Raw genomic sequence first — 26,189 nt, 5'->3', positions numbered from 1 at the left:
GTTTGTATAAGCATTCTCGCATCGGGCTCTAAAAATCAGTTCTCATAAACCTATAGTAAGAAGATTGTTTCTACATCCATTTCGAGTGCGAAGGAAATTTGTCAAGCTGGTCTGGTTAATTAGTCTTTAAAAAATATTTCCCATAGTTAGATGAAGCATTCCATTTTGAATTTTTAAGGAGAAATCAAATTCTATGAAAAGAGTAAGACCTCAAGTAAAAAGATTGTTTCTATATCCATTCTCAAGCTGCATATCATCATCATCAAGATGCTGTATAGTCTGGTAAGTAAGTCTCTAAAAAAGCCACAAAAAATGTTAAGTAGTGCTTGTGGTTTAAACTTTAAAGGCAATGTAAAAACTCTCTTATTATTAAGTATTATACAGCGGAGTCGGCTTGCAGTTTGAAAGTTTGACTCTTTATAATAATATTTTTGTAATATTTTAAATCCTGATAGAAGCGCCGTGAGTCGAACATATAAAATTTCCGAAATCAATTTTGTGTCTAAAGAAATAAGTCTGTTTATTGGAAGGAAATATTCATTTTATTTTCCATGCTTACAATCTGCTCAGGATAAAAAAAAACTAAATAAACTGATTTGAAATCTGTCTATAAACTTTGAGAGTGTCTTTCAATAACTTTCGATTGCAGTCTTGACCATTCGAGTTCAAGTTCAAAGTTCAGAAAGTGTTTTCGCCACTACATGGACTGCTGTCTATAAAAAATGTTTGTCACGCCATTGCTTAAATGATTGCTGTGAAGAGTTCTTGTTAATGGCGGTTAGTTGTTTGGCTTGAAATTTTACAGTCGCGGACAAAACGATAGGTATTTTTATAATTTTATCACAAGAATTTGAAGCAACGCATAAATGCGATCAAAATTGACTAATGGAGGCAGTGAATGGAATGTTTGTTGAAGAAATGTGAAAATTCCTGCAGAAGAAAGCTTAAGCTTTCGTACTTTTCTGTGCCTTTCATTTATTGTGGAAATGTAAGCATATTCAAGAACTCCCTAAAAGTTATGCAACAATTGCATGAGTGCCCTTCTCATTTCCTTAAATCAATTGCCATACTATAGTTTGGGAAGCTCCTTAATTGGCATATGACAGATAAAGATAGGAGTCCAGCTCCAATAGCTTGAAAAGTGCCATCAGTTAAACCGACATACCTATTTGCTCGCCCAGAACATGAACTGCTTTCTACATTATTTATTCTTTATTCTTGTTGTTGCCTTCTCATCACTAGCCTAGGCTGCATCTATTGGATGTATTGTATACTATATATACTTGGTGACGTAGGCAGGCAAATTTGCTGTGGGAGGGATTTTTTGAAGACTTACGTTATTTTCCTTTTCATTTACAATGAGTGTGTGTTTGTGTATATTTTGTAAGTATATATATATACTAGTATTTATGTGCCTGTCTACGCCACATTTGTACATATGTATATGTGCATATGTGTATATACGTGTATATATACAAGTGAATCATAGATTTAGGTATTTGTATTGCGCAAAAATCGCGTGCATTTTTCTTTGGCTTGGCTTTTGTTTTTGTTTAAACAAATTAAACAATTAGTGGCGTAAAGGCCACGACAGACCGAGAGAAGGACGTCTTACCCATACACTCGCACACAAACGCACTCCACATTCACGCACAGAGGCAGACACGCACACACACACAGATAGACACAGTTACAGACACAGACACAGGTCGCACCATTTTGACGCACTCGCTCTTAAAACTTCGAATATCAGAATAATGGAGAATATGCCCCCTTGGCTGATATTTGAATTTTTAAAAGAAGTCGTCAAAGGTTTTTGATTATGTTTGGTATTGCAGCATTGGCGCTGATAAGTTTGGATGATGCGAGCTATTCATGCGCAATGCGGATAGGCTTTTGTTATACCATTCGTCCTCCGGCGACATGCCTGCAAAGAGAGTGGGAGAGAGAGAGAGAGAGAGAGGAGAGAGCATGAAATAGAATGAAGGAGAAAACACACATTTCATTGGATAGTTGGAACTGTTGTATAATATTTTCTAGATTTGATTTCCGTGCTGCGGAAATTTTCATATACGTGTGTACACACACTTATACACACACACACCCACACCCACACCCATACACATATCTGGCCCCACTTCCGCCACACACAATCGCAGGTCCACTTCAGCCGGCACCTGCCACTGTTGATTAAGAATATTTTCTTACGTCTTAAAGACATTTGTGCCGAAGCGGAAATTCATTTCACCTGCTGAATTTTCTGGCGCAGCACGTTGCTGTTCCTGTTGCTGTTGCTGTTGCTGCCCCTAGAAGGCTGCTACATTTTTGATAATATCCGGCAAGACGCGCCTGATTATGATTATGCACATCCTTGGCATCCTCACACACAGACAGACACCCCCCTGCACCAACTGGACTGGGCATCGACTGGGCTAGGAAGCTTGAGCCATGGGCCATGTTTACAACAGTCGTGCTCATTGTTTTCGCAACTCAAAGAATCGGAGCCGTTACGGCGCATTCGCACCCATTCCCGCTAGGTGGTAATTCAATAGCGACCCAATGGCCATGCCCAGCCAAACAGCCAACAGCCAAACAGCCAACATCCAAACAGCTAAACAGGCACTCGCAGTGTAAACATAAGCAATAGAATCGAATATCAGCGTCTGCTGTAAATAATGGCACGACCACACCGGGGCTGACTAATCCAATTAATAAATAATTGAACATGAATATGAGAGCCGTAAACAAGTCATGATCTCTTTTCATTGAACACGAGTGTGAAAAGAAACAATTCACTGCTGTTTATAGTTTATAGACTGCTGTTGCTATTGGAAAGACTTCGAGGACGAATGTTTCATGTCACCTTCTCGCTAACCTTGGCGATTAGTCGCGGCTCTAATGACAGGCTTCTGATATTTCGGGCGGAAGCCGAGCTTAGCTCTTTTTGCCGTTTACAGACAACAACTTCTTAGATTACTGTTTGGCGACAGCTTTTGAGTTTTAAAGCGATACTCTGAATAATATCTTTAGGTTTTGTTTTTAACAACTTCTGAGAATTCTTACTGAGCTTAGGCGGTGTTTGGAGCTTTGACTCTAATCAAGTATGGACAGCTTCTTTGGAGATTTCGGTCAAAACTTCCTAAGAAACTTCCTTCCCCCTTAGCTTTTAAGGTTTTGGTGGCGTATCAGCCTTAATTCTTTGCTCAGTCCATTGCGGCACTAGCTAATATTAATAATCCATGAGCCAAAATTTTTCAAGTGTAGCCTCTTTTTTTTATCGCTTTAGCTTTTTATATTTCAGACACCTTCACCTTCTTAGCTTTTTGGTCAGAGTTTGTTTACGACTGCTGGGATTTCTGGGTGAGTCAAGACTGTTTTTTATGTTTTAACAATTGCGTTAGAAATTAATATTCATTGTCTGACTCTTGTTCAGTTCAATGTTTGGCCACAGCATCGAAAATATCCAGCCAAGCTCAATTCTCTACGCAGCCTTCGGAGTTCGCCAAGACTCAATGCAATTCTCTGGCAGAAGCTTTTTTGGTTTCGGATCAGACTATGCTATATAGACTATGTTAAATAGGTTTTAGCAATGCCCAGTCCCCTGTTCAGCCCTTGGAGATGGCTTCAGTTTTTTAGCTTAAAAAAGGGACTCAGGTTCGAATTCTGAACAAATTTTCTGTCATTTTCAAACTTCTTAAACTTCTGACCGGGCATAGGCTTTAAACTTCGACTATTGCTACATTTTATTACGATTTTCTTATCCAAATGTTAACTTTCGGAATATCGGGTCAAGCGCAGGCTTTTGTTCCTTGCCAGACTCAGACTTTTGCTCAGATGTTGGCGATGGCTTTCAATATAGCGCTCTAGATTCTGAAAACGATTGCTGAGATTTCTGGCTTAGCTGGGGTTCATTGTGAGTACAAAATAACAACTTCTGAGATAATGTTGGCATAGGCTTGGAGTGCTTGATCAGTCCAAACAACTATATCTGCCATATCTTTGAATGAGCTTAGTCTTATAATAATCAAATAGGAAATATGTTCTCTAAGCAGCATAAAGGTAGGTGTATTTGCCAAACTTAAGATGCTTAGACAGTTCCTATAGTAAGACAAAGTCAGGCATTCAAGTTTTAGAAAAGATCTTGCTGTTGGAAAAATAGGGTGTAAGAAGTCCAGAAGAAGACGAAGAATGAATATATTTTTATATAGAATTTTCCTCAAACTTTGTTGCATCGACTGACTTAAGTCTTTAGCTAAACAGCTAAGCTTTCACAAATCGAAAACTTTCTACATATAATAATAACATTTGACAGAAACTTGAATTAATTAACGAGGCTTTCAAAAGCCCCTCTTGCTGCCCTATCTTTGCGAGAGTTTCTTCAAGAGCTTCTGGGTGACTCTTAAAGTTGCTTTGCAAAAAGCTGTAGAATTGAAGAGCGTCGGCAATTGTTCTTCGGAAGCGCTCTCCGCAAAAGCTCAATGCCTGATCGCTGTCAAGCAAAGCCTGGACTCGATTGTGCGATGCACTTTCATTAGTTGGGGAGCATTGCTGGCAAAAAGTTGAGCCGTCAGCAACAGTGCGACTTAATTTGTGAAGTGTACTCTAAATAAAAAAAATTCTACGAAACAATGTGAACTGAAAGACTAACAGCCTATTGGGTGAAGGCCAGATATAGTGTGATTTAAATAAAGGATTGGCATAAGTGAAGATTCCCCTTTAGAGTTGAGCAACGGCTCCCGACGAGCTCTATAATTACGAGTATGTGTGTGGAAATGAAGTGAGGAATGTGTAATCCATCGGAGCTTGCAGGATCCGCTGCTCAATTCTAGCCAAGGCTATGGTCAGACAGCCAAATAATTTGTACACACATTGACGTTCGACAACACAACTTACATGAATTAGAATTATTTCTTCAATAATAAAGCATGATTTATTTTTGTATAAAAATTTCATGTTTAAGTGCGTGGTCGAACGGGTGAATTATCATTACACATGCGATGGAATGGAATCGAATGGAATTTGTGTGCAAATTATTTGGCTCTCTAGCTGCAGCAAGGCAAACAAAACAGCTTTCTCGATCAAGGGAGAAATGAAAAATAAATAGCCGATGTATGTAAGTAATTAATACGTGTCCTGTGTATCTTAGCTATTAGCACTTATGAATCGAGGGTTATCCTCGCAACTACTACTCACCCATTGAGTCCTGACGCACACCAACTGAGCCCATGTTCGTGCCATGCGCCATTGAGAATGGTTGAGTCATGCCCGGGTAGGAGCTGGCGCCCATTTGAAAGAGATCCTGAAAAAGGGGAGCAAAGAAAGTGTGTGTGTGTGTTTAGTAAGATGTGTGCTTGTGTGTGTTTGTGTGTGTGTGTTGGCACCTACCTGTGGATAACGGTTCATGGTATTGTGATGTGGATACGGTTGATAGCCACGGGAAACGCTATAGCCTTGTATGTTCCGCATCATGCCGTTGCACGATGGGATCACAGATGGTGCCAATGCCTTTTGCAATTGCTTCTCCTGCTTGCGATACTTGGCGCGACGATTTTGAAACCAGACCTGCAACAAAATAATGCGTATATAGATACATATGACATAGTATAAGCGAAACAATTAGACATTAAATTTGTCAGCACTTTAAGGAGCAGAAAGCCATACTCCCCCCCCCCCCCCCCCCATCCAAGCCCAAGTCCACCCCATCTCCTCCGCCACTTGCCTTCCGACACAGGCAGTATGGAGAAGCGCAATGGCAATTTCACTTTGAAAATACTTTGCGAGTTGGCCTGGCCTGGCCTGGCCTTTGCAAGGAAGTGGCGGAGGCAGCAGAAACGGATGACGACGGTGGGCAAAGGCGAAGGCGCAGGCGAAGGCGAAGGAAAAAACAAGCGGGCAAAAATGAAATGGCAAGCAGAAGAAGCAAAATAAGATAAAAATAAGGCAGCAGCCAGTTCTGGACTGGAGCTGTAGCTGTAGCTTCAGGTTGGGCGACGGGTCCGTGTTGGGGTTTGGGGTTTGGGGTTTGGTTCTGCTTCTCGGTCTGAGTCTGGGTCTGGGTCTGGGTGTGTGCGTCTTATGAGTGAAAAAATCTACAAAATTGAAATTGAAAATAAGTTGACGACGGCGATGATGTTGAGGAGAAGACGTCGGCGCTGTTTGATGCAGCAACCTTCTTGAGAGTTCTCAGGAATGGAGGCATTGGCGGAGCAGGTGGGGGGCAGGGCGAGATGGCAAGATGGCGATGGGTTGCTGCTTAGACGTTATTAAAGATGGTCCTCACGATTGCGACGGGGTTGGCGGGCGAAAAAGAAATTGCCAAGATGAAAGCCGCACAAGGCCCGCACGCTCGAGCTCGCGTCTGGCATAGACAACAAGCAATGGGTGGTGTGGGGTGGTGGGGTGGTAGAGTGGTGTTGTGTGCTGTGCTGTGCTGGATGGCAAGGACAGGCAGGCGCACAGGCGTGTGGGGGGAGTGACGAGCGTTGTGTGTGTGTGTGTGTGTGTAAAAATTTCCGACATTTTGAAAGCTGCCATGAGCTTGCTTTGAGTTACTTAAGGCGCAAAAGAAATGTACGGGGGGACGGGGCAGGCAGTTGTAATGGCGGCGCAGACAACTTGAGGCAGCAACAGCGGCAGCTTGTGGGTAGTTCTTGGACTGCCTGCCTGTCATTTTACTTTGTTTTCTCTGCCTGCTGCTTTATTTTATTTTTTGCTCATTTCTTTCTTCTCCTGCTGCTGCTGGTGCTTTCCTCAGCGACTTGTATTTATTTTATCATTATTATTATCTTTGTCTATGGCTATGTGTGTGTGTGTGTGTGTGCGTGGCTGAGTATGTGGGTGTGGGTGTGGATGTGGATGTGTGTGGGTGCTTAAATGGAAAATACTGGCTTCTGCGTCTTCACTGACTGGGTGGGGGGTGGGTTTGTTTGTGTGCGCCCACTTTTTGGGTCGTTCGCTTGGTTTCATTTGGTTGGTTGCCATTTGTCTGTGTGTTGGTGTGTGTGTGTGTGTGTGTGTGTGTGTGTGTGTGTGTGTGTGTGTATGTGTGTGTATGTTGGTGTAGTGCTGCTAAAAAATGCTCTTAACCATGAGCTGACTTTGGTCTGCTGGCTGGCTTGCTGTTGTCTGAGGGTTGAAAATGCTCGAATGTCTGTCGTTCAATTTCCAAACTGACTGACTGACTGAACTGTATTTGTGTGTGTGTGTGTGTGTGTACTGTGTACTGTGTGCGCGTATAGTAACTCAATTAAGGATCCATTTGATGGCACACACACACACACACAAACATACACATTTATTTATACATATGTATTTGGAAAAGAAAGAGCAGCAATAATAAAAACTTTGCTAGCATTTTTAACGCCTACACGCGCGCCACTCTTAAAGCCACACATTCAGCTTTAACAGACTGCACCACACACATAAATACAACCACACACACACACGCACAGAGTCGTGCAACATTAGATAATTCGATGAATGCAAATTATAACTTCGCATAGCGATAGATACAAAGATACTCGCGTCGTTGTCGCTGTCGCTGTTGCTGCTGCGTCGGAAATATGAAAATTAAACGTATTCAAATTTAATTTACTTTCAGCATTTAATCAAATTTTGTCGCTGAACGCTCATCACACAACACAACACAGCACAGCACAGCACAGCACAACACAGCACACAGCACAAATGCTGCCTATCATTTTTTGTATTTATTTTTTTATATAAATTTTTTGTTCCTTTTGCTTTTTGGCTTTTTCAATTCACTTCGTCTGTGGTTGTTGTTGCTGTGGTTGCTGCCTTTGTTTCATAAATACCTTCGCTTCGGTGCGTTGACCTAGAAAGTGCTGCTTTGGTCACTTTGATGCTGCACTAATTGGTTTGGTCGCGGCGGGGGCTGCGGCGGGCTTGGGGGCTGGGCGCGCCGCAAATTCAAAAACGCAACACACGCACATACGATTTTATTATTATTATTAATATTAGGCTCCCCAAGGCAGGCTTTGTGTCATATCACAGCATTGTTTATAAACTAAACGATACCACGGCGACAACGCCAGCCAATGTTTATTTAGTAATTTAATGCCAATACTGCTGCGGCTGTTGCTCTTGTTCTTGTTGTTGCTGTTGCTGTTGTTGTTGTTTATGTCAGTATTTTTGCAAATGCAATCTGTTTATGCCAGCAATATCGAAACTAAGCACAACCAGCGTACCGTAGTTGCTCATTTTTTGTGATACTCGTAAGTGGCCAGACATAAACAGTTTCCATTGCCTACTTTTCGGCGCAGCTTTCCCATACGGAGTGCCATTGGAGCTGGCTGTTAACCTCTCACATTTTATAGCTCACATAGATCGGCCTATCAATCCAGAGCTGTCTAACTCTTTTGTTAACTCTCATGCTCTCATTCTTTTAAGCAAACCGCAATGCTCTCAAATCGAATCGAAGCTAACAGAGCAGCTAGCAAGTGTTTGGCGTCTCTAGTGATAAGCTTGAATCAGACATAGGCATGACGTTAAAAGTTTTTAATCAATCAGTGAGCAAAATGGAATCCAGCATGTGTTAGAATATCAAAATTGATTAAATATGATCTTTTTTTTTTGCTGACTGCTAGCTGGAAGTAGTTCTTACATTTCAAATGTTTCAAAACGAAACATTCCGTCAAATTTGAAGAAATTTAGCAATCAAGAGACAACCTATTGCAAAAAAAAATTTTAAAAAATTCTCCGCTGCCGATTATTGCTCATTTTTGTAATTCAGTTTAAATAAAAAGATTGTATTGTCGCACAAAGGGGCGTAAGAAGGGACATATACGTATATTGTCTAATTTAATTTAATCTGTGCACCATTATACAGATTTAATTTCATTTTAAATTTCAAATTAGTGAAACGCTTTAACATCTGCATAAATAGCTTACAAAATTATTACTAAGCATAAAGATTTGTATTCTATTAGGGATTTGCCAAATCAGTTACTCTAAACTCCTTCAAGTCGAATAAAAGGTGTTGATAAGATAAAGTCTGCACAACATTAGGGCTGAAAATTTAAAACCAGTCTCTCTATAATTGAAAGTTGAAATTAAAGATATCATATAAAATCATACTAAAACAAAAGGTATCAACCAAACTGAAAAACCGCAGTTGAGAAAATAGTAATTTGAAGGCTATGCAGTAGCTTATTTAGTTGAATAAAATGGACGGGAAAACGTGTGTGAAAACGGATACACTACAGGACCCACAGTTCTATGCAAACGATCCATCGAAGCAATTTTAATTTTCAAGAATGTTTTTATCTGGCAAAACGGCACTTGAAATGCATAAATCCACAAGATAGAAAACCCCATTTTTCCCACATTTTCTATGAAGCACAATATGCTCACCAATTAAGCGACCCAGACTAGCTTTGTTGTCAGCGAAAAAATGTCAACCATGTATGTTGTTTAAGAGGAGAAAAGAGATATTGGACTAAAAAACAAAGGACAAATAGCTAAGAATATAAAAGAATTTGTAAATAACTGACTGAGGGAGAGCTGCAAAACAATGTGTGCCGTACATTCTGAAGACCATTAAGCAACAAATTTGTTAAAAAGTAAGAGAATTGTTGTACATTTGAAATAAATTAGAAATTATATTATTACAAAAATGGCAACAAATTTGATTTTAAAGAAAGTTTAAAAACAGTTGCTTTTCGGTACAGTTTAAGTTTAAGTTCAAAAATATTGAAATTTGAAATATTTAAATAGGGGGTAAATGGAAAATTCCAGAAAATTGCTGTTGGGTTTCATTCTTTAAAGAAACTTTTATTGATTTTCAAATAGGTTTCAGTTGATATATTCAGCACCTGAACACAATATTGGATGACTATTCTAATTATCCATCAAGCGTTCGGAAATAAAAAGTTACTTTGGGGAAAGATGTAAAATTCGTGAGAAGGGGGGAGAGGGGAGATGGGAGAGGGAGAACAAACAAGTGAGTGCTAATGCGTTTGTGCGTGGTGCGCCTGTTGATATGCAATGAAAAGTGCTGCTCTTAAGCAAACATTTGTGTGCGTGCGTGTGTCGTTTTTATGAATTTTCAAAGCAGATGTGCAAAGCAATGTCGCTCACGCCCATACCATCACCAGCACCAGCACCATCATCATCCTCATCATCGTCATCACCGTCCTCATTACCACCACCATTATCCGCATGCCGCTGCCTTTGGCTCTTGTGCATTATCAACAAGGACGAGCATCAAATTTGCAATAAAATGTATACACGACAAATTTGTCAGCACGGAATTGAGAAGGGGGGGAGGGGGTGCGGGACCAGAGCAACAAGCAAATTATGAAATAGACGTGGTTACGCTCCTGTTGTTGTTGTTGTTCTTGTTGTTGCACTATTAAGTGAGTGCCACAGTCAAGTTGCAAGCGCACTCTTCAAATTACGAACAGCAGTAGAAAAAAAGGTAGTATGTACGAGTATATGCTCGTATCATTAGGGTTGTGGCCGCGAGGGGGGGTAGTGGCGCGCACACATCTACTCGAATTTATAAATATTTGAACATTTGTGGAAAAATATGGTTTATGTTGCTCGCTAATAACGCGACATTTGCCTGTGCCGCCTCCTCATCCCTCCTGTTCCCTGTAGCAGGTCCCTGCCCGCCTGCCTGCCATTTGATCGTGCACAGAGTTGTGATAATTGAGACGCAGTTGGATAGGATTGGGAATGGGAATGGGAATGGCATCGCTGATAAGTGAGAATGCAACGTATGGAGTTGCATGATATGCTGCCACCATATCTTTCACCAATCATCATCATTGAGCCGTTGTTTGGGCAGCTCACAATCATCAGATAGGTTCAGCTCCGGCTAAGTGCAATGAAATGATTCAAAGGATTGTTTGGGTAACCGCTGTTCTGTTCTGTTCGCATTCGTTAATGAATTATTGGTATAAGCCTATTCCCGTTTGGACTTGGGCCTTAAAAGTTCAAAACTAGTGGTACATGTACTAGATTTAATAAAATATCTCAATCGTGTGGAATTTAACTTGGGTTTATTTCAATTCCATCTAAATTAATTGAATTCGAAAAAGTAAACATATTTGATTTGAAGAAATGGAGTAGCTGCAGCGCTAAGACTCTTTTTTATTAGATTTCGTACATACATTGGATCTTTATGACGTCGTAGACTATATATAATACTTGGGAGCATTTCATTTAATCAATTTTTTAAATCTTTATGATCACCTATTTTATATTTATTTATTTTTTTAATTTGTTCAATTTTGTTTATTTTTTTGTGTTATTTTCGTAATTTTATAATATTTTTAATTAGTTTTATTTTTTCTTATTTTTATTTATTTTAATATTTGCAATATAGAATTAATCAAAAATCGCAAAATTTGATCATATTATTTTTATTTATTTTATTGTTATGTATATTTATTTATTTTATTTTTTAATTTCGTTCACATTGTTTTTTTTATTTATTTACGTTTTATAGTTTTTTATTTTTATCATTTGAAAAATTAATTTTTTTATTTATTTAATTTGTAGCTTATTAGTTTTATTTATTTATTTATTTCTTAATAAAATTATCTCTGAACTTTATTCAATCTTTTTGAACAATGCGTAGTATCTAGAATTAGTATCTCTTGACTCATTTACGCTTCATAGCTTGATATTTTGATTGCTCTTGACTGGATTATAACTAAATCGCCATTTTCTTTCTACATGAATTTTGGGTCTATGAATTACAAAGGCCATGGCTCTAAGGCATGCAAAGGCATAATTTATAGAACTGCATTTAAATTTCCTTTTTAAGGAAAATGAAATATTTACTAAAATTAATGTTTCTTAATTGTTGTTGTTAACTGTTTATTGATTTGGGTCCACACTGTTTCGCACGGGCTTTAAAATTTGTATTAAAGCCTAAAGATTTTATATTGAATGCTTGAAAATTGTGGAAGAATGCTGTAATTAATACGAAGTGCAATCAATGCCAGCTTCCATAGCTTTCACAAAATACTATCTAGTCTAAAGACTATGATCCAAATAAAGCACTAGTTGAGGAATGCATTAAGGAATGAGATTATCTTCTAACTAAACCAAGTTTCCTCTATGTAGTACATATTTGCAGACTAATGGTGCTGGAATTAAGGATTATCCTCTTTAAATACGCATACATACTCTATCGCTTGAATTTACATTTTATTCAGTTTTGGCTTTCTTGGTTTTCTTTTTCAATACTCCTTTCTTCGGTTCATGCGTTTGACATTTCTTACATCCTAGTGTATTTGCTTCCCTCCTGCCACGTGTAATTCTACACCGCAAACACTAGATATAGGCAATGCATATTTGAACTTTTTTGTGAACTGAAGTGAAGCCAACCCCTGCCGTTCCGTTCTGTTCCGGTCCCTGCCAGGACACACACGCGCACACACACACACTCACGCACACACACTACACTTGTTTCACAGTCGCAGTCATGATAAAACTATAAATTAATTATTACCGCGGCGCACTCGAAAGCCCACCAGACACGCACATGTGGATGGTGATGGACCGGCAGCACCAGGGCTGGTTGTTCCTGGTTGTCCCCGAGGGTTGCTCGCTCCGGCTGGCGTTTGTAGCCGCCACGAGAGCACTTTAGCGCGACACCCGAATGTGAAGCACTCGCTTGGAATAATCAGGCGCTAATCGCTAACCGAGATCATCATCATCATCATCATAATCACAATCACAGTCATCATCATCAGCAGCAGCAGCAGCAGCATTCAAAGCCATTTGAGGCATTGGCCCAAATGCAAACAACTGTTGAAATAATTTGAGAGCCCAACTGGGCGCGGCTCCATGGGACTTGGGTATGTTTGAAGGGCATTAATGTATATATATATATATATATATATATATATATATAGAGTATATATATATATATAGAGTATGCATATGTACTTATATACATATTATATTCATGTATATATTTACTATATAAGTATATAGAGAAGCATGTATAACTACGACTACTTACTTGTATGCGCGCCTCGTTCAGCTTTGTCGTACGCGCGAGCTCCTCGCGACAGTATATATCTGGATAATGCGATTTGGCGAATGCAGCTTCCAGTTCGGCTAATTGTTCCTGAAATAAAGCGGATTTAAATTAGGCTAATTAAGTCGTATTTCTCTCGCCGCTCCTGTTGTTCCTCTTGAGTGTGTTGTAGTGGGAAGGAAGTGTTGGTTGAGTCGCCTTTGCTCAACAATCGCCACACTCGATTACCCACTTAATGGGATGCTCTCTGCACCATAATCCATCCCCCCATTATTTTTGGGCAAAACATATATGTAAATACATATTTAATATCGGATATTCTCATAATCAGAACAAAAACTTTACAATACTCTTGCTCTCAATGCTCAGATGCAATTCTTCTTCAACCCACCATGTCGATTAAAGATGATCTGCCCCAAATAAATTAAGGGCTTAATAATTGGCAGAGTTCGTGTTTCTGTTGTGTCATAAAAAGAGATAATTCAGGCATTAAAATCAGTGACTGACAGAAGTTGACTTTTACTTTACGCCCTTTATAATAAAATTGGAAATATGCCATCATCTTCCAAGATACAAAAAAGACGTATTAAATAAACAAAAAACCGACTTTGAACTATTCCAAAACAAATTAATTTGCACTAAAAAGTACAACAAACATTTGCGCATTCTTCTACAATAATATAGGAACAATTATTGTTATTTTTGGAGTCGGTTTGTAACTGGTTATAGGTGAGATGTGCTAGTGTCAAGCATATTGCCTTTCATATAAAAGTATTTTGTAAACAAACATATTTCTTAAATTATGCTCGTATTATTATGTCTAGGTATATAGAAGAGTTTTCCTTCGTCAAAATCGATTCACCCAGTCGAAAGTTCTGACATAACAAATATAAAAAATAATAGTCGACTGTATTGAATTAAATTCTTTTTCTTTTTTCTGAATTAATGTCGTTTAAAAACACAATTGAAGTGTCAGAAGAAGGGTTTCGCATTACAGCTGCTGGCGAAAGGTAGTTGGTGCCCTAACGATGTGAAGATACGTCGAATATTAAATCGAGTAGCTATTAAATAAAATCAATTGATTTACTTGTACGATTTCGATCTGGTGCCAAAGTTATTCTTAAGTTTGCTCAGATCAGTTAGATTGTAATAAATGCTGCTCCTGGAAAGTATTTCTAAATAATACAAGTAGATGACTTGTTGGGTTATAAAAAAAGCGTTGACTCTCAAATTCTAGACTGGTAAAAAGAAAAAACAGAAATGCTTTTTATTACAAAGCAAGCTCTTCTAAATCGACTTGCAACTTTATTTTAGGCTCTATTATCAATTTATGCTCTCGAAATATATACTAATGGATCGGTTAAAGCTAACAATACTAGTGCGAAATAAAATAGTATTTTATTTCTAAATAATTGACTAGATTTTCTTTATAGAAGTTAATTGGTCCTTAACTCAAGTCTGCGACTTACATATTAAATATTTAATCTCTCCTGCTGATGAACTGTTGGTGGGGTGTGGGACAGCAATCTGATGCAGCCGGATTAATCAAATCTAATCTAACTGGCTAACGGCAACAACAACAACAAGAATAAGACCAACAACAGCAGCAGTGTCTAAGGCATCAGTTACCAGACGCAGACTATTCTTAATTTCATTCTAGTTGTTGTTGTTGTTGTTGTTTTTGTCGTACAACTTGAGAATGCTAAAGTTTTAATTACCAGCGTAACCTTCACAAAATCTAATTAAAATTTCTCACTATGTGCAGTTGATGGGACACGGCAAGTGGAGGAGGCAGCAGGACGACTAAACTGAACGACTAAACTGACTAACTACTACGGTGTGACGGACATCGGGAGCTGTGTGGGGCGGGAACAAGGCGTGGTGGTAGTAGGGATAGGGATCGGTATAGGGATAGTTCTAGGGGCTGGGCATGTGCATTGCACAGGCACTTAACGGTAACTGACCTGTGTAAATGTGGTTCGATGTCGTCGTCTAGCTGGTGTTGGGCAGGATGCTGTGGTTGGAGTATGGCCGGCATGCTGACTTAGCGAGGATAGTCCACTTCCGGGCGAGGTAACACCGGCGGAAACCGTTGACAGACCGCTATTTGGTTCCGGCTTGAGTTTCTTGAATGCACCTTCAGCTGAAATGCATAGAGAATGAAAATGTGAATCGTTTATGCCTTTTTACTTATACTCGTATTTGAATGAAATGAAAATCACTGTGCGTGGTGCGCCCAAGAGCCGTCCGCTTCAAAAGCGACCTGATTTTAATATGCATGAAACGTTTAACCGCATCCGGCTGACCTGACCTAACCTGACCTGGCCCGAACTGAACTGAACTGAACTGATCCGAGCCAGGCCGACACAGCCCGACCCGAAAATGTTGCATAATTAGTAGCAAAGCCAAAAGCGTGAACCACACTGCGGCCACAAGACGTTGGCGGAACTCCAACCGCCAAGGATTTTGTTGATGTTGAAATGTTGATGATGATGGCGACCGCCCATTGTCAGCCATTTTGTGGTGCAAAATTGCGACTTGGGGTTAGCCAGCTGGGTCACGCGCCGTCCGTTCGTGCCGCTCCATGAATATGCAATATGGGATAATTTATGCAAATTTCTGGTACATTAATCGAGCTGGCTGGCATTTTTCGGGGCGCACCTGGCCGCGTCAAAAGGCGGCAAATCACATGCAAAGGTCACAAGGCACTACTGCCTTTGTAGGCACCTGACCTAACCTGTCCTATACGTATCCTTGCTCCGCCCATTAACTTGCTTCCTGTCTTCCTTCCAGTCTGTCTGCCTGCCTGCCTGTCTGTCCGTTTGTCTGTCTGTCTGGCCGCTTAATTGGCGCGCTTAGCTCGTTAGGCAAAATTTTAAACTAAATGTAAATACATAAATAATCTGTGTGTGTGTGTGTGTGTGTGTGTGTGAGAGAGAATTTGTTCGTCTATGTATAAGTATGTGTATAAATTTGGTTGTCGCACTAATTGAATAACACGTTAACCAAAAGCACAGCCGCGTTCCCCCCACCCCCCTCCCCACACCAGCGAATGAAAAAACTCCACTATTTATGCTAAGTAAGCGCACAAGTCTTCCTTTCTCGCTCCCTATCCCTGTCTCCCTCACTGCCGCCCACACTCCCTAATTGACATTTGTTGCACTAATGCAATTGACCTTGAATTTCTGATTTACTTGTTGTTGTTTTTTTTGTGGACAGTTGTTGTTGTTACAGAGGCAAATAAGGTCAACAACATTTGTTGTGTTGGTTTGCATTTGTTTCGAACATTTCTGGCTGGTTTCTGGTTTTCGAAAGCGAAACTTTATTCAATACAGTTCCAGGACTACTATTATCGATTCCATTTCGCTTGAATCGATGTGTGCGTGAATTTATCGAATTCAAATCAGTACCTTCGTAGCAGAGACCTTTCTCTCAATTTTGTTTTGAATAAAACCAGCCTGCATTTCTAACCTCCGGCTAGTGTCACGTTTTAGTTCGAATAAGTTCGTATTCTTCCAGCTTTAGAATCACAATGATTAGAATAAGCTATCACTATTAAATGCCTGTTCCTAGCCACGAAGAGGTGAGAAAGAGTAGAGAAAGTATACTTGTTCCCAAATCAAGTCTTAACGTTGTGGAGATATTGGAGTTCATGTTAGTTGCATTGTAGGAGAGACTCTTAAGCCTCTTAAATGGAATTTGCTTAATTCTCTTAATATTGTGAAAAACGAAAGATCTAGGCGATATATATCGATGCCCTAACGTTGAACCGAAATTACCCTAAATCTATAACAGTATCCGCTTATGCTCAATTGTTATGGAATCGCTATTGTTGATTGTTATTCTGAATATTATTATATTATTTAAATTATAATTTCAAAATAAAACAAAACAGATCCTAAGTATTTAAACGTATTTAAACGTTTGTTGGATATCAAAACCTTATTGACGAATTTCGATTCTGCATAATTGGTAGCGAACTCCAAAACTGAAAGTGACCTAAACTTGTTTATGGATCTCTTTCCAGAATTATATTTAATTTAATAACTTCAACATACTTTCTTGTTCTATTTTTAGGCGGAAAAATTGAAATACAATCTTTGTAGATTATATAGATAGATTATATTTTCAAAAACAATTCTTCTGTGCTTGCAATTCTTAAATTTCTGAAAATTGGTAAGCTTAATTTAGCTTTTGTATCCTATATGTTTTTTCAATTGGAGTGAACTTTTAATCATTGGTTTCTTAAAAGTTACAGTCTTTGCTTGTTACCGAAATTTTTAAAATTACCAAAATTTCACATTCTTTTCCTCTTTTTTTTCTATTGTCAGTAAGCCAATATTGTAAAGCAATAAATTGTTTGCAATACCAAAAGGTCAGACAATTTTTACAATTTTCAAGATTGACTTTAAAACTTAAGCCAAATTGATTTGTTTTTTAATTGTTCTCCATTTGATTTCATTTTAATTGAATGAATCCTATATATTACTATGGAGTACACATTATAAATTTGCGTCTCACAAATTTGTAGACAATTTTAGGATGAAAACAGTCTACACATATTGTTACTAATTCTCTCTGTTTGAGAGAATTATTGAAACAGTAGACTAATTAATTTCATCAACTAACGAATGAGAAGGTAGTGTTAGCATTTTTTCCAGCCTTTCATAGGGTTTTGGAAGCAATATATTTTTAACAAAAACGTATTTTTATACTGATAGAGAAATATGGTCGATGGACAGGAATCAAATAACCTACACTCTAATCCATAGTAGTTGTGCTGTTTAGGTTTTGATTCTGATCGAACCTCTCAAAACTAAAATCAAATTAAAGCGTTCTGAATACATTCCTTCTCACATCAAACCCTGCTGGAATAGTTCTTTCAGTTTCCAAAGCTGATTTATATTCAAATTCTTGAATAACTTAAACTATAACTTAATCTGAACAGGGAATCAAAGAACAGGGAATCAAAGATGTCAAGGACATTATTATTATATGTTGAGCATATTTCAGCTGTCTATAAGCTATACGAAATTTGTATTTTCCCCAAAATTGCTAAATAGTGATTAGTGATTTCTAAAAGGCCGACCCATTTCCGAGCTCGACACTTGTATAAACTCTCTCCGAACTGAAGATTAAAGAACATTAAATAAGAAAGATTCGCTGCTGCTTTTTTTTTTTTAGCAATATGAAATAAATATCAGACCTAATATTATTTTTGATGAATGCTCGAGCTATTTAGGATGCCTGGTGTAATGAGATGATTTGATTTAATTGGAAAATGGAATGGATTGGTGATTTTATTTCCTAAAAACAATTAATTCCTATCCTTGAACTGCTTATTAAAACGTATTTGAATTGGTTGATGATTGGTTGAAATTTTGGGCAATTGAAGGCAATTCCTGTGACTGATCTACTCCGATTAATGTAAAGCTAACCCATTTGCTATGTCTTGATAGAAATTCGCTTTTTATTTATGCGCCTTTGAAGCTTTAAACAAACTCTTTTATTATAATTTGCATTGGAACGTATTCACATTCTTTGATTAAAAGCAAATGGCTATTAGGAATGATAGATCAACAACTTAATTGTTTTGAATACTAAAGAGAAGAATTCAGTAGACACATATTAGACTTAAGGCATTAGTTAGCTCCACATGACAATTTCGTATCAAGAATAAAACAATAAACAAAATCGTTTTTGTTCCTTAATATGGAACGGAATTAAATTTAATTTGCGAAATTGTAAAAACCCTTAGTTGCCAATGTTCCGACTTTCAACAGCTGTTGATAACAAATGTGTGAAATGATTTGAATACATTACAATATTCTAATCGGTTTTAAATATCATAAATATATTCAATATGGCCAGTTAGTAAAGGCTGTTGGAAGGTGATCTGAAGATGATTTCGACAAATTTGTGAATTAGAAAAACTTCTATAACGATTGATCATAGCTTTCCACCTTTAATCTGAATAAAATCTGGGTTTGTTATTGAGTAGATCGTCTGATATTGCCATTAAGTATGGGAATCTGTTAACAAATTCATTATAATTCAATCCCATCTGATCTAATCTAGAAACGTATATGGTATAGACCCGATTTCAAGTAAACGGCAACTGTTTAGAATGCAGAGACTTGACTATACAAATACTTGTATAATTGCGATAGGTTGGTTCGCCTCTCTACTATTCTGTTTCTTTACATCTGGTCAAGACGACCCAACCGATTGGGGAAACCGGCAGGTATGCTAAGAATTTCTTTTGTGTTCTTATTTCTTCTATCCCTTCACTGCTTTAAAAAGATCTGTTTGTAGACAATATGGAAGCGTTTGAATTATCATTCCAATAGTGCTAGTATCATAAAATTGTTGCATACTTTGGAGCGACCACTCCGAGAAATCTGAGCAAATATTTCAGTAAAAGCTCACTAACTTATACAAGCACCTGATTTTAAATAAAATGTCCACTTTTCAACTTAAAAGTCTTCCCAAATTATGCGACTTATGAAAGATTGAAACCCCTCATGCGTTAATGGTCAAATTTCAAAAAACACAGCAGCAGCCTCATCGACATTTGTTGGCTTTTAACGTATGGTAAGGACCCTGGTGGAAAATCTTTGCAATTTAGAAGCTAGATAGGGGCAGCAGTCTGGCGATCTGGCAAACTGTAAACCAGCTGAGTGAACAATCATGGAACGCCTGCTGGTCAAAACAATCGTTCTAAGCCGTTGATGAGTGAGTGGCCAAGGTGGTTAGCGGAAAAGAAGGCAAGCAAGCACAAAAAGGATAACACAAAAGAGAGTGTCAATTGACAGGCGATAAGCTGCAACGCGTGTGAGGGGCAGACAATGGAACTGGGCTCGAGGGGGCACGAAACAAAGGACTACAGTGCTAAAGGGTTAAGAGCTAATTCCCTTTAATGGCCATTGTGGCTTGACAAACTGTCCAACACTCACCCGATATGGTGTGATCCGAGAGCCGTGATGGTGGCGTATGCGCCGGCGTGTGATGATGCGAAGAGGAGTCCATGCCCGGGGTGGGCAGACCCGAGTAGAGAGCACTAAAATCCTCCGGCGTGCTGCTGCACTTGCGCTGATGGTTAAGCGATGAAGATGACGATTTGTCAAGCGTGGTGATGGGAGAGCGTGTATCCTGCACGGATGTGGCCAGACTGAGCAGACGATTCTCGTGCGCCGAGCTGCCAATGCCCATCAGTCGATTGTCCTGGAAGGACATGAACTTGGTGTCCTGCGCAACACCGCCATGCTGCATATTGGCATGATCCTCAAGCAATCCCTGCTGCAGGCCCAGCAGCCCGCCCACCAAATTCGGACGCAGCTCGTCCATCGTCAGCTTTCCTGCTTGCCCGCAAGCGCCCGCCGCCGCAGCGGCCGAGAAATTCAGCTGCCGGCTGAAAATGGCCGGAAAAATGTTGAACTGTTGCGAGTCGGCGCTCGACTGTGGACTCAAACCCAGACTATGTGGCGCCACGTGCGGAATAGAGCTGGCGGCAGCAGCGGCTGCGTTTGCAGCGGCCGCAGCGGCAGCAGCAGCGGAGACTGTGTGACCACCACCGGTACCCGACGAGCCCGGACCGTTGCCAATTAGAAGTGTGGGCGCAACGCCACTGCCGTTGTTTAGTGTGACTAGTTGTTGTTGTTGTTGCTGTTGTTGTTGCTGCTGCAGCTGTTGTTGCTGCTGCTGTTGTTGCTGTTGCACGGCGTGCGCTTGCGGTGGTGCTGCAGCCTGTAGTGTTGGCGGCTGTTGTTGTTGTTGCTGTTGTTGTTGCTGCTGTTGCTGTTGGGGCAAGGTGGCTCCCAAAAGTCCAGAACCGCCGCCGGCTCCTGATGCGTGCAGTTGGTGTGGGTGTGTGTGCGTGTGTGCCGCGTGCGCTGCTAACACGTGAGCGTGTGCGTGCGCGTGTGTGTGTGTGTGTGCGTGTGTGTGTGTGTGGTTCAGCGCTTGGCCACCGCTTGAGTTGGAGCCGTTGGAACCGTTGCCGGCGCCACTCCCTCCGTTGCCGCCGTTACTTGTGTTGTTGTTGCTTGTATTACTAGCCGTTTGATTTGGATTGCTGCTCGTTGTGTTGCCGACGACTCCTGCAGCAGTGCCGCCGTTACCGCCGCCGCTGCCTCCACCACCACCACCACCGGAACCAGGGCCGCCGGCACAACTTTGATGTTTGAAATCCAATTTGTGGCCGGCGTAAAAACGCTGCGTATCGATATACGTTTTGAAAAAGTCTATTGAATAATCCAACTGGAAGCTGTGACGCGTGCTAAGCGCGCGTTCTCGTTCAAACCAGAAGAAAAAGAAGAAAGCACTGCCGATACGTTGGCAGCCACACACGCCGTTACCACAACTATATAGTTAAAGGAATTATTAAGAAAATTGCTTTCTTTTTTCGTCCTTTAATAAGTTTAGCTTTCAAATTTGCGAAACTTCACTACTATAACGTATATATGTATATGTTTAATTATTTATGTTATTATATTTCATTGTTTATTGTTTGTTGCGTCAAACATAAAATGCAAAGCGCTGCAGTCAAATCAATTGTTTAATTCGTTGTTTAATTCAAATATTTTATCATCATTGCCTGGCCTCACACATTTTTGTTAGCCTTATATACGTTTAAAGCACTGCACTCTCTTCCTCTTGCTTTTCGTTGCTATTACTGCTGTTGTTGTAGTAGTAGTATTAGTTGTTGTTGTTGCTCATTGCTCAACTGCTTTGTTAGCCGACGGTCTACTGCATTCATATTTATTTATGTAAGCATATGACATTTTTTGGTGTGGACACACTGGAAATTAGCACATGAAAAAAAAGAGTTTTACACTCAACGCCCGCCGCACATTTGTAGGTAATTAATTAATGAACAAAAGAAAGACGAATAATTGAAAACAACAACATTTGAATTGATGCGGTTGTTGTCTGCCTTTTTGTGTGTAGAATGCGCCACGTGTACCGTTATGTCTAATGCCGTTTAAGCGACTGTGTTTTGTTGCTTGTTGTTTGTATTGCGCTGACAGCGGCGGCAAAACTTTGACAACGGCGGCACCAAACACAACAAAAAAGACACGATGCTGACGATGACAGAGACGGAGACGGTAACGGAAGAGACGACGATGTTGAAGAAGATGCGGGCAGCTGAAAACAACCGTGTAACCACAAAACCGTCAAGAAAAATTGCCTTTTTATGCTTTTGTTGTTGTTGTTGTCGTTGTTGCTGCTGCACACACCATTGTGAATTGTCTGTTAGCTGTTGTATGCGTTGTTGTTCTTGTTGGTGCTGGTTCATGTGCTTGTTATTTGTGTTAAATCGTTGTTATTGTTGTTGCTATTGCTGCTGCTGCACGCACGCACGACGGTACGTATTCGCGGCCGATCAAACTTAAAATGATATACAATTTCAGGCAACATACAAAATTATAACGAAATTAAGGATCATGTGCTTGGTGCCGCCGCCGCCGACGCCAACGTCAGCAACGACGACGTCGACTGCAAAAGCAACGACATGGCATGTTTATTGTTGTTGTTGTTGCTGCTGCTGATGCTGGTGGTGGCTTGTGGGACAATTGCGGGTTGTGCGCGAACGATTGGTGGTTTGTTGCATACGCGTTTATGTGTGTATGTGCATGTGTGAGACCACGAATCGTTAGTCGTACTAATAATTTGAAAAATAATGAAACTCTCGTCTATGCCTGTGTGTGCGTGTAAGTGTGGGCTTGTGTGCGCGCGCCCAAAGGACAACCGTTGCTAGAATGTGACAAAACGAGATGCTGTTAAGTTGTTGCGCTCTCTCTTCGGCACGCGCACTTGCCAAAACCCATCTTGCCATCCCGTTTTATCTTGCTTGTTTAATTTCGTTAGCTGGTACCCAACGTCAACGTCAAAGCTACGCGTTTGTTTTGCGCTTGATGAAAGCCAAAAACACATATACACACACACAAATATACACAAATGCGTATGTGTGCCTCCCATTTGTATGCCATGTTTTTCTTGATCCAATAAGGCTCGCTATATATTTTGTTACCGTTGTTGCTTTTGTTGTTGCTGCGTGCTCGCTCGCTCTGCCGCGCGCCAAATTTCCTGAGCTTTTGCTTGCCCGTAAAAATGAAACAACATTTATTCCATTATACGTAAACTTTTTCTGACGTCGCGCGCGCGCTCTTATTCTCCAGAACATGTCTGACACACTTCCTTCTAGCTATGGCGAGCGTGCCGCTGCCGCTATTGACGTCGCTGTCGGCGTCACCGCTATTGCCGCAACGCTGGGGAGTTCTCCAATTGATGGCGACGGCGGCGGCAACGGCGACTGTTGCCGGCTTTTGTCGACTTTTGCTTTTGCCATCAAGAAAAAGTCGAAGAAGAAGAAAAAGAGGCAGCATCAGGACCAACCTGAATTTATTACAAACGCAAAAGGCAAAGGCAGGCTAATTTTTTATTAAAAATGCACTTGCAAGTTGCGCCGTCGCCGTCACCGCCACTGTCGCCGTCGCCAGCGCGACTCTCCAGCGCGTTTAACACGACGCGTTTCAGTGAAAGTGCGACTGCAAATTATCGCACTTGATTTTCAACTTGAACCCGAAAAAGTACCTATACCTACACACATACAAACATACATACATTTAACTTTTTGGCACAGTTTTGAGTGCATTGAACGTGCGTTTAACATACGCCTAAGCTTCAAATCGATGGCGTTTAGGCGCAGACGGCAGCACTTCTCAAACTGTCAGAGGGACAGCGCTGTCCATTGAGACTGACGCTTCAATGTTGGGGCTGTCTGCGATCAGCACGCTTGAAATTCAATGGCAACATAAATAAATTATGAAAGCGGGTTATTTAGGGCTTAAACGATAATATATGCACAATATATGGTAACATGCAAAGGACAAATGTTCGATTCAACAGACTATTAGATATAGTCCTTATAAAGATAACTTAAGAATATAAATAGAATATGTGAAATATGAACATAAAAAATAGAATATAACACATATTCCCTATAAGTAAATATATAGCCTCAGTAAAAAGGAACATTTCACTTAATACACATACAATATATGTATGTACATACATGCATATATTGTGGTCATTATTCATAACTTTAAAATCCCTTACTTGCAAAAAATTCGTCCAAAAAGAACGTATTTCCTACAAATCTTAGTGTGTATCAGAATAAAAGCAGCAATTTATTTGCGAGCCATTGTTATCTGTTTCTAGCCACTGCGGTTGGAAAACCCTATTGGAGCAGATAGGCTAGTAACACTATAACAATAGCCATTATGCTTCTGATCTAGATCATATGTTTTTGAGTAATTCATATAGGCTTACAATGTCTCCCTCTACCCGTACTTAGTGTGAATTACAAATTACTAATTTCTGTTGGAGTGAAATTTGCACAAATCTAAAATATTTGTGTTAAAAGAATAGACTTTTTGTGTTACATATGTATACGAGTACTATAATTTAAAATCGTATCAAAAATATAAATATATATTAAAATATCCTTTTTACAAAATCTTATTGAAGATCGCTTATGAATTCCCATTTATCGGTGTACAGATTTGTAGAAATATATTCTATGGTTGCAAACTTTATAGAACTCATAGCAGGCGGACTGCTGTTTGGAAACCAATGCGATGCCAGTCCTCCCACAAATACAAAATTCTAAAACTTAATCTCAGCTACAGCGACAAATTTCAAAAAATTGTGCCAACAGCAGAGACAAATTAAAAACAAGAACAACAACAACAATATTCACGCAAGCAAGAAATGTTGACGGCCGACTGTTTAATATTTTTCGCAGACGCGCGGCTCAGAGAGGACGATAGAAAAATGACCAAAACGTGCCAAAACGTTGTGCACGCTTTTAGGCGCTTTCAGGCAATGGCAATGCTGTGAACGCCGCACACCAAAGTGGAGTAAAGCGAACAAATATGGCGCAATATGGCGCGAAAAGTCGATGTGACATCGTAATCGATGGAGTGGGAGAGAGAGCGACGGAGGGGCGAGAAGAGAAGGCAGAGCCACTTCACTTGCAAAAATGGGAGGAACTGTTGACATACAGTTTGACAGCCGCTGGTCGAGCAAAACAGCAAGGGCAGCAGCAAAGGCAGCACAGTTTGAAATGCCAACAGTATAGCTGACTCGCTCTAATGCATGCTTGCAAGCTGGATTGCCATGCTGACCAATCAGCGGACAGCAGCACAGTGTGAGCGTCAAAATGGAGTATAAAGATTCGCATATGTCGGTGCTGCTGTTGTTGTTGCTGTTGCTGTCGCTGTCGAAGTCGCTGCCACAGCCACTGCTGCCGTCGCTGTTGCTGTTGCTCGCAATGAATTAGTCTTCGTTAAATGTGGCAGCCTGAGTGCAGAGCAAAGGCCCTCCGTCGACGCAGCGCATTGCGCGTTGTTGCCTATTTTCTTTGCCGTTTTTGCCTTTCTGTTGTTGTTGCTCTTGCTGCTGATGCTGTTGCTGTTGGTTTTCATATTTCCAAACGGGTAAGGCATTGGTGGCGACGGTAACGACGGCGTTTGTTGCTATGGGGCGTATGGCGCTGCAGTTGCGCGCCGCTATCTCTGTAATCCTTAAAACAATACTTTGAACTGTAAGCCCCAAAATGCTGCTCCACACTGACTTTGGCTCGTCGTTTACAACGCCGTCGTTGTGCCTTCGTGCCGCTTAGGCCAAACATCGTCACCATCACGTCCATTTCCCTTTATGTGTGGGTCGATGTTGCTGCCGTTGCCGCTGCAGCTGCCGCCAATGTCGCTGTTGCTATCGCTGCTGCTGTTGCTGCCAGTCATACAAATATACATATGTATGTATGTACGCACGCCTGGATGTGTGTCTGTCTGTGTGTGTGTTTGTGTGTGTAAGCCAGCATCGTCGCCATCATCATCGCCATCAAGCTCATCATTGTTGCCAGCCAACATCGTTGCTGTCGTTGTTGTTGCCATTGTTGATTATTTTTGTATAATATGTATACAGTACTTTTTTCCGTTGCTCATTTTTTGTTGTTGTTTTTTGTTTCTTTTTTTTGCTGAAATTTTGTTTCGCAAGTCAGCGGCTCGGACTCGTCATGGTCGAAATGATTACAACTTGCGTCTTTTTCCCTTTTGGCATTACAAAATGCCATTTAAAGCGAGCACTTTAATTGCCGCATATA

General features: G+C 40.2%; 1 protein-coding gene across 1 annotated transcript; it reads right to left on the bottom strand.

Moving 5' to 3' along the window:
* Window positions 1-1,820: 1,820 nt before the first annotated feature.
* LOC115629709 (muscle segmentation homeobox) lies at window positions 1,821-25,733 on the bottom strand. Its single transcript, XM_030526228.1, has 9 exons — window positions 25,679-25,733; window positions 25,437-25,599; window positions 20,989-21,380; window positions 19,975-20,862; window positions 14,983-15,161; window positions 13,001-13,108; window positions 5,386-5,562; window positions 5,194-5,299; window positions 1,821-1,927 (listed from the first exon to the last, which is right to left on the bottom strand). Exons 1-9 carry the CDS (start codon window positions 25,731-25,733, stop codon window positions 1,821-1,823), a joined length of 2,175 nt encoding a protein of 724 aa, XP_030382088.1.
* Window positions 25,734-26,189: the final 456 nt, after the last annotated feature.

Source organism: Scaptodrosophila lebanonensis, unplaced genomic scaffold (assembly GCF_003285725.1).
Source record: "Scaptodrosophila lebanonensis strain 11010-0011.00,11010-0021.00 unplaced genomic scaffold, SlebRS2 tig00000163-arrow-arrow-pilon, whole genome shotgun sequence".
Lineage (NCBI taxonomy): Eukaryota > Metazoa > Arthropoda > Insecta > Diptera > Drosophilidae > Scaptodrosophila > Scaptodrosophila lebanonensis.
The sequence above is the reverse complement of the archived record's forward strand: the minus strand, read 5'-3'. Positions and strand labels throughout refer to the sequence as shown.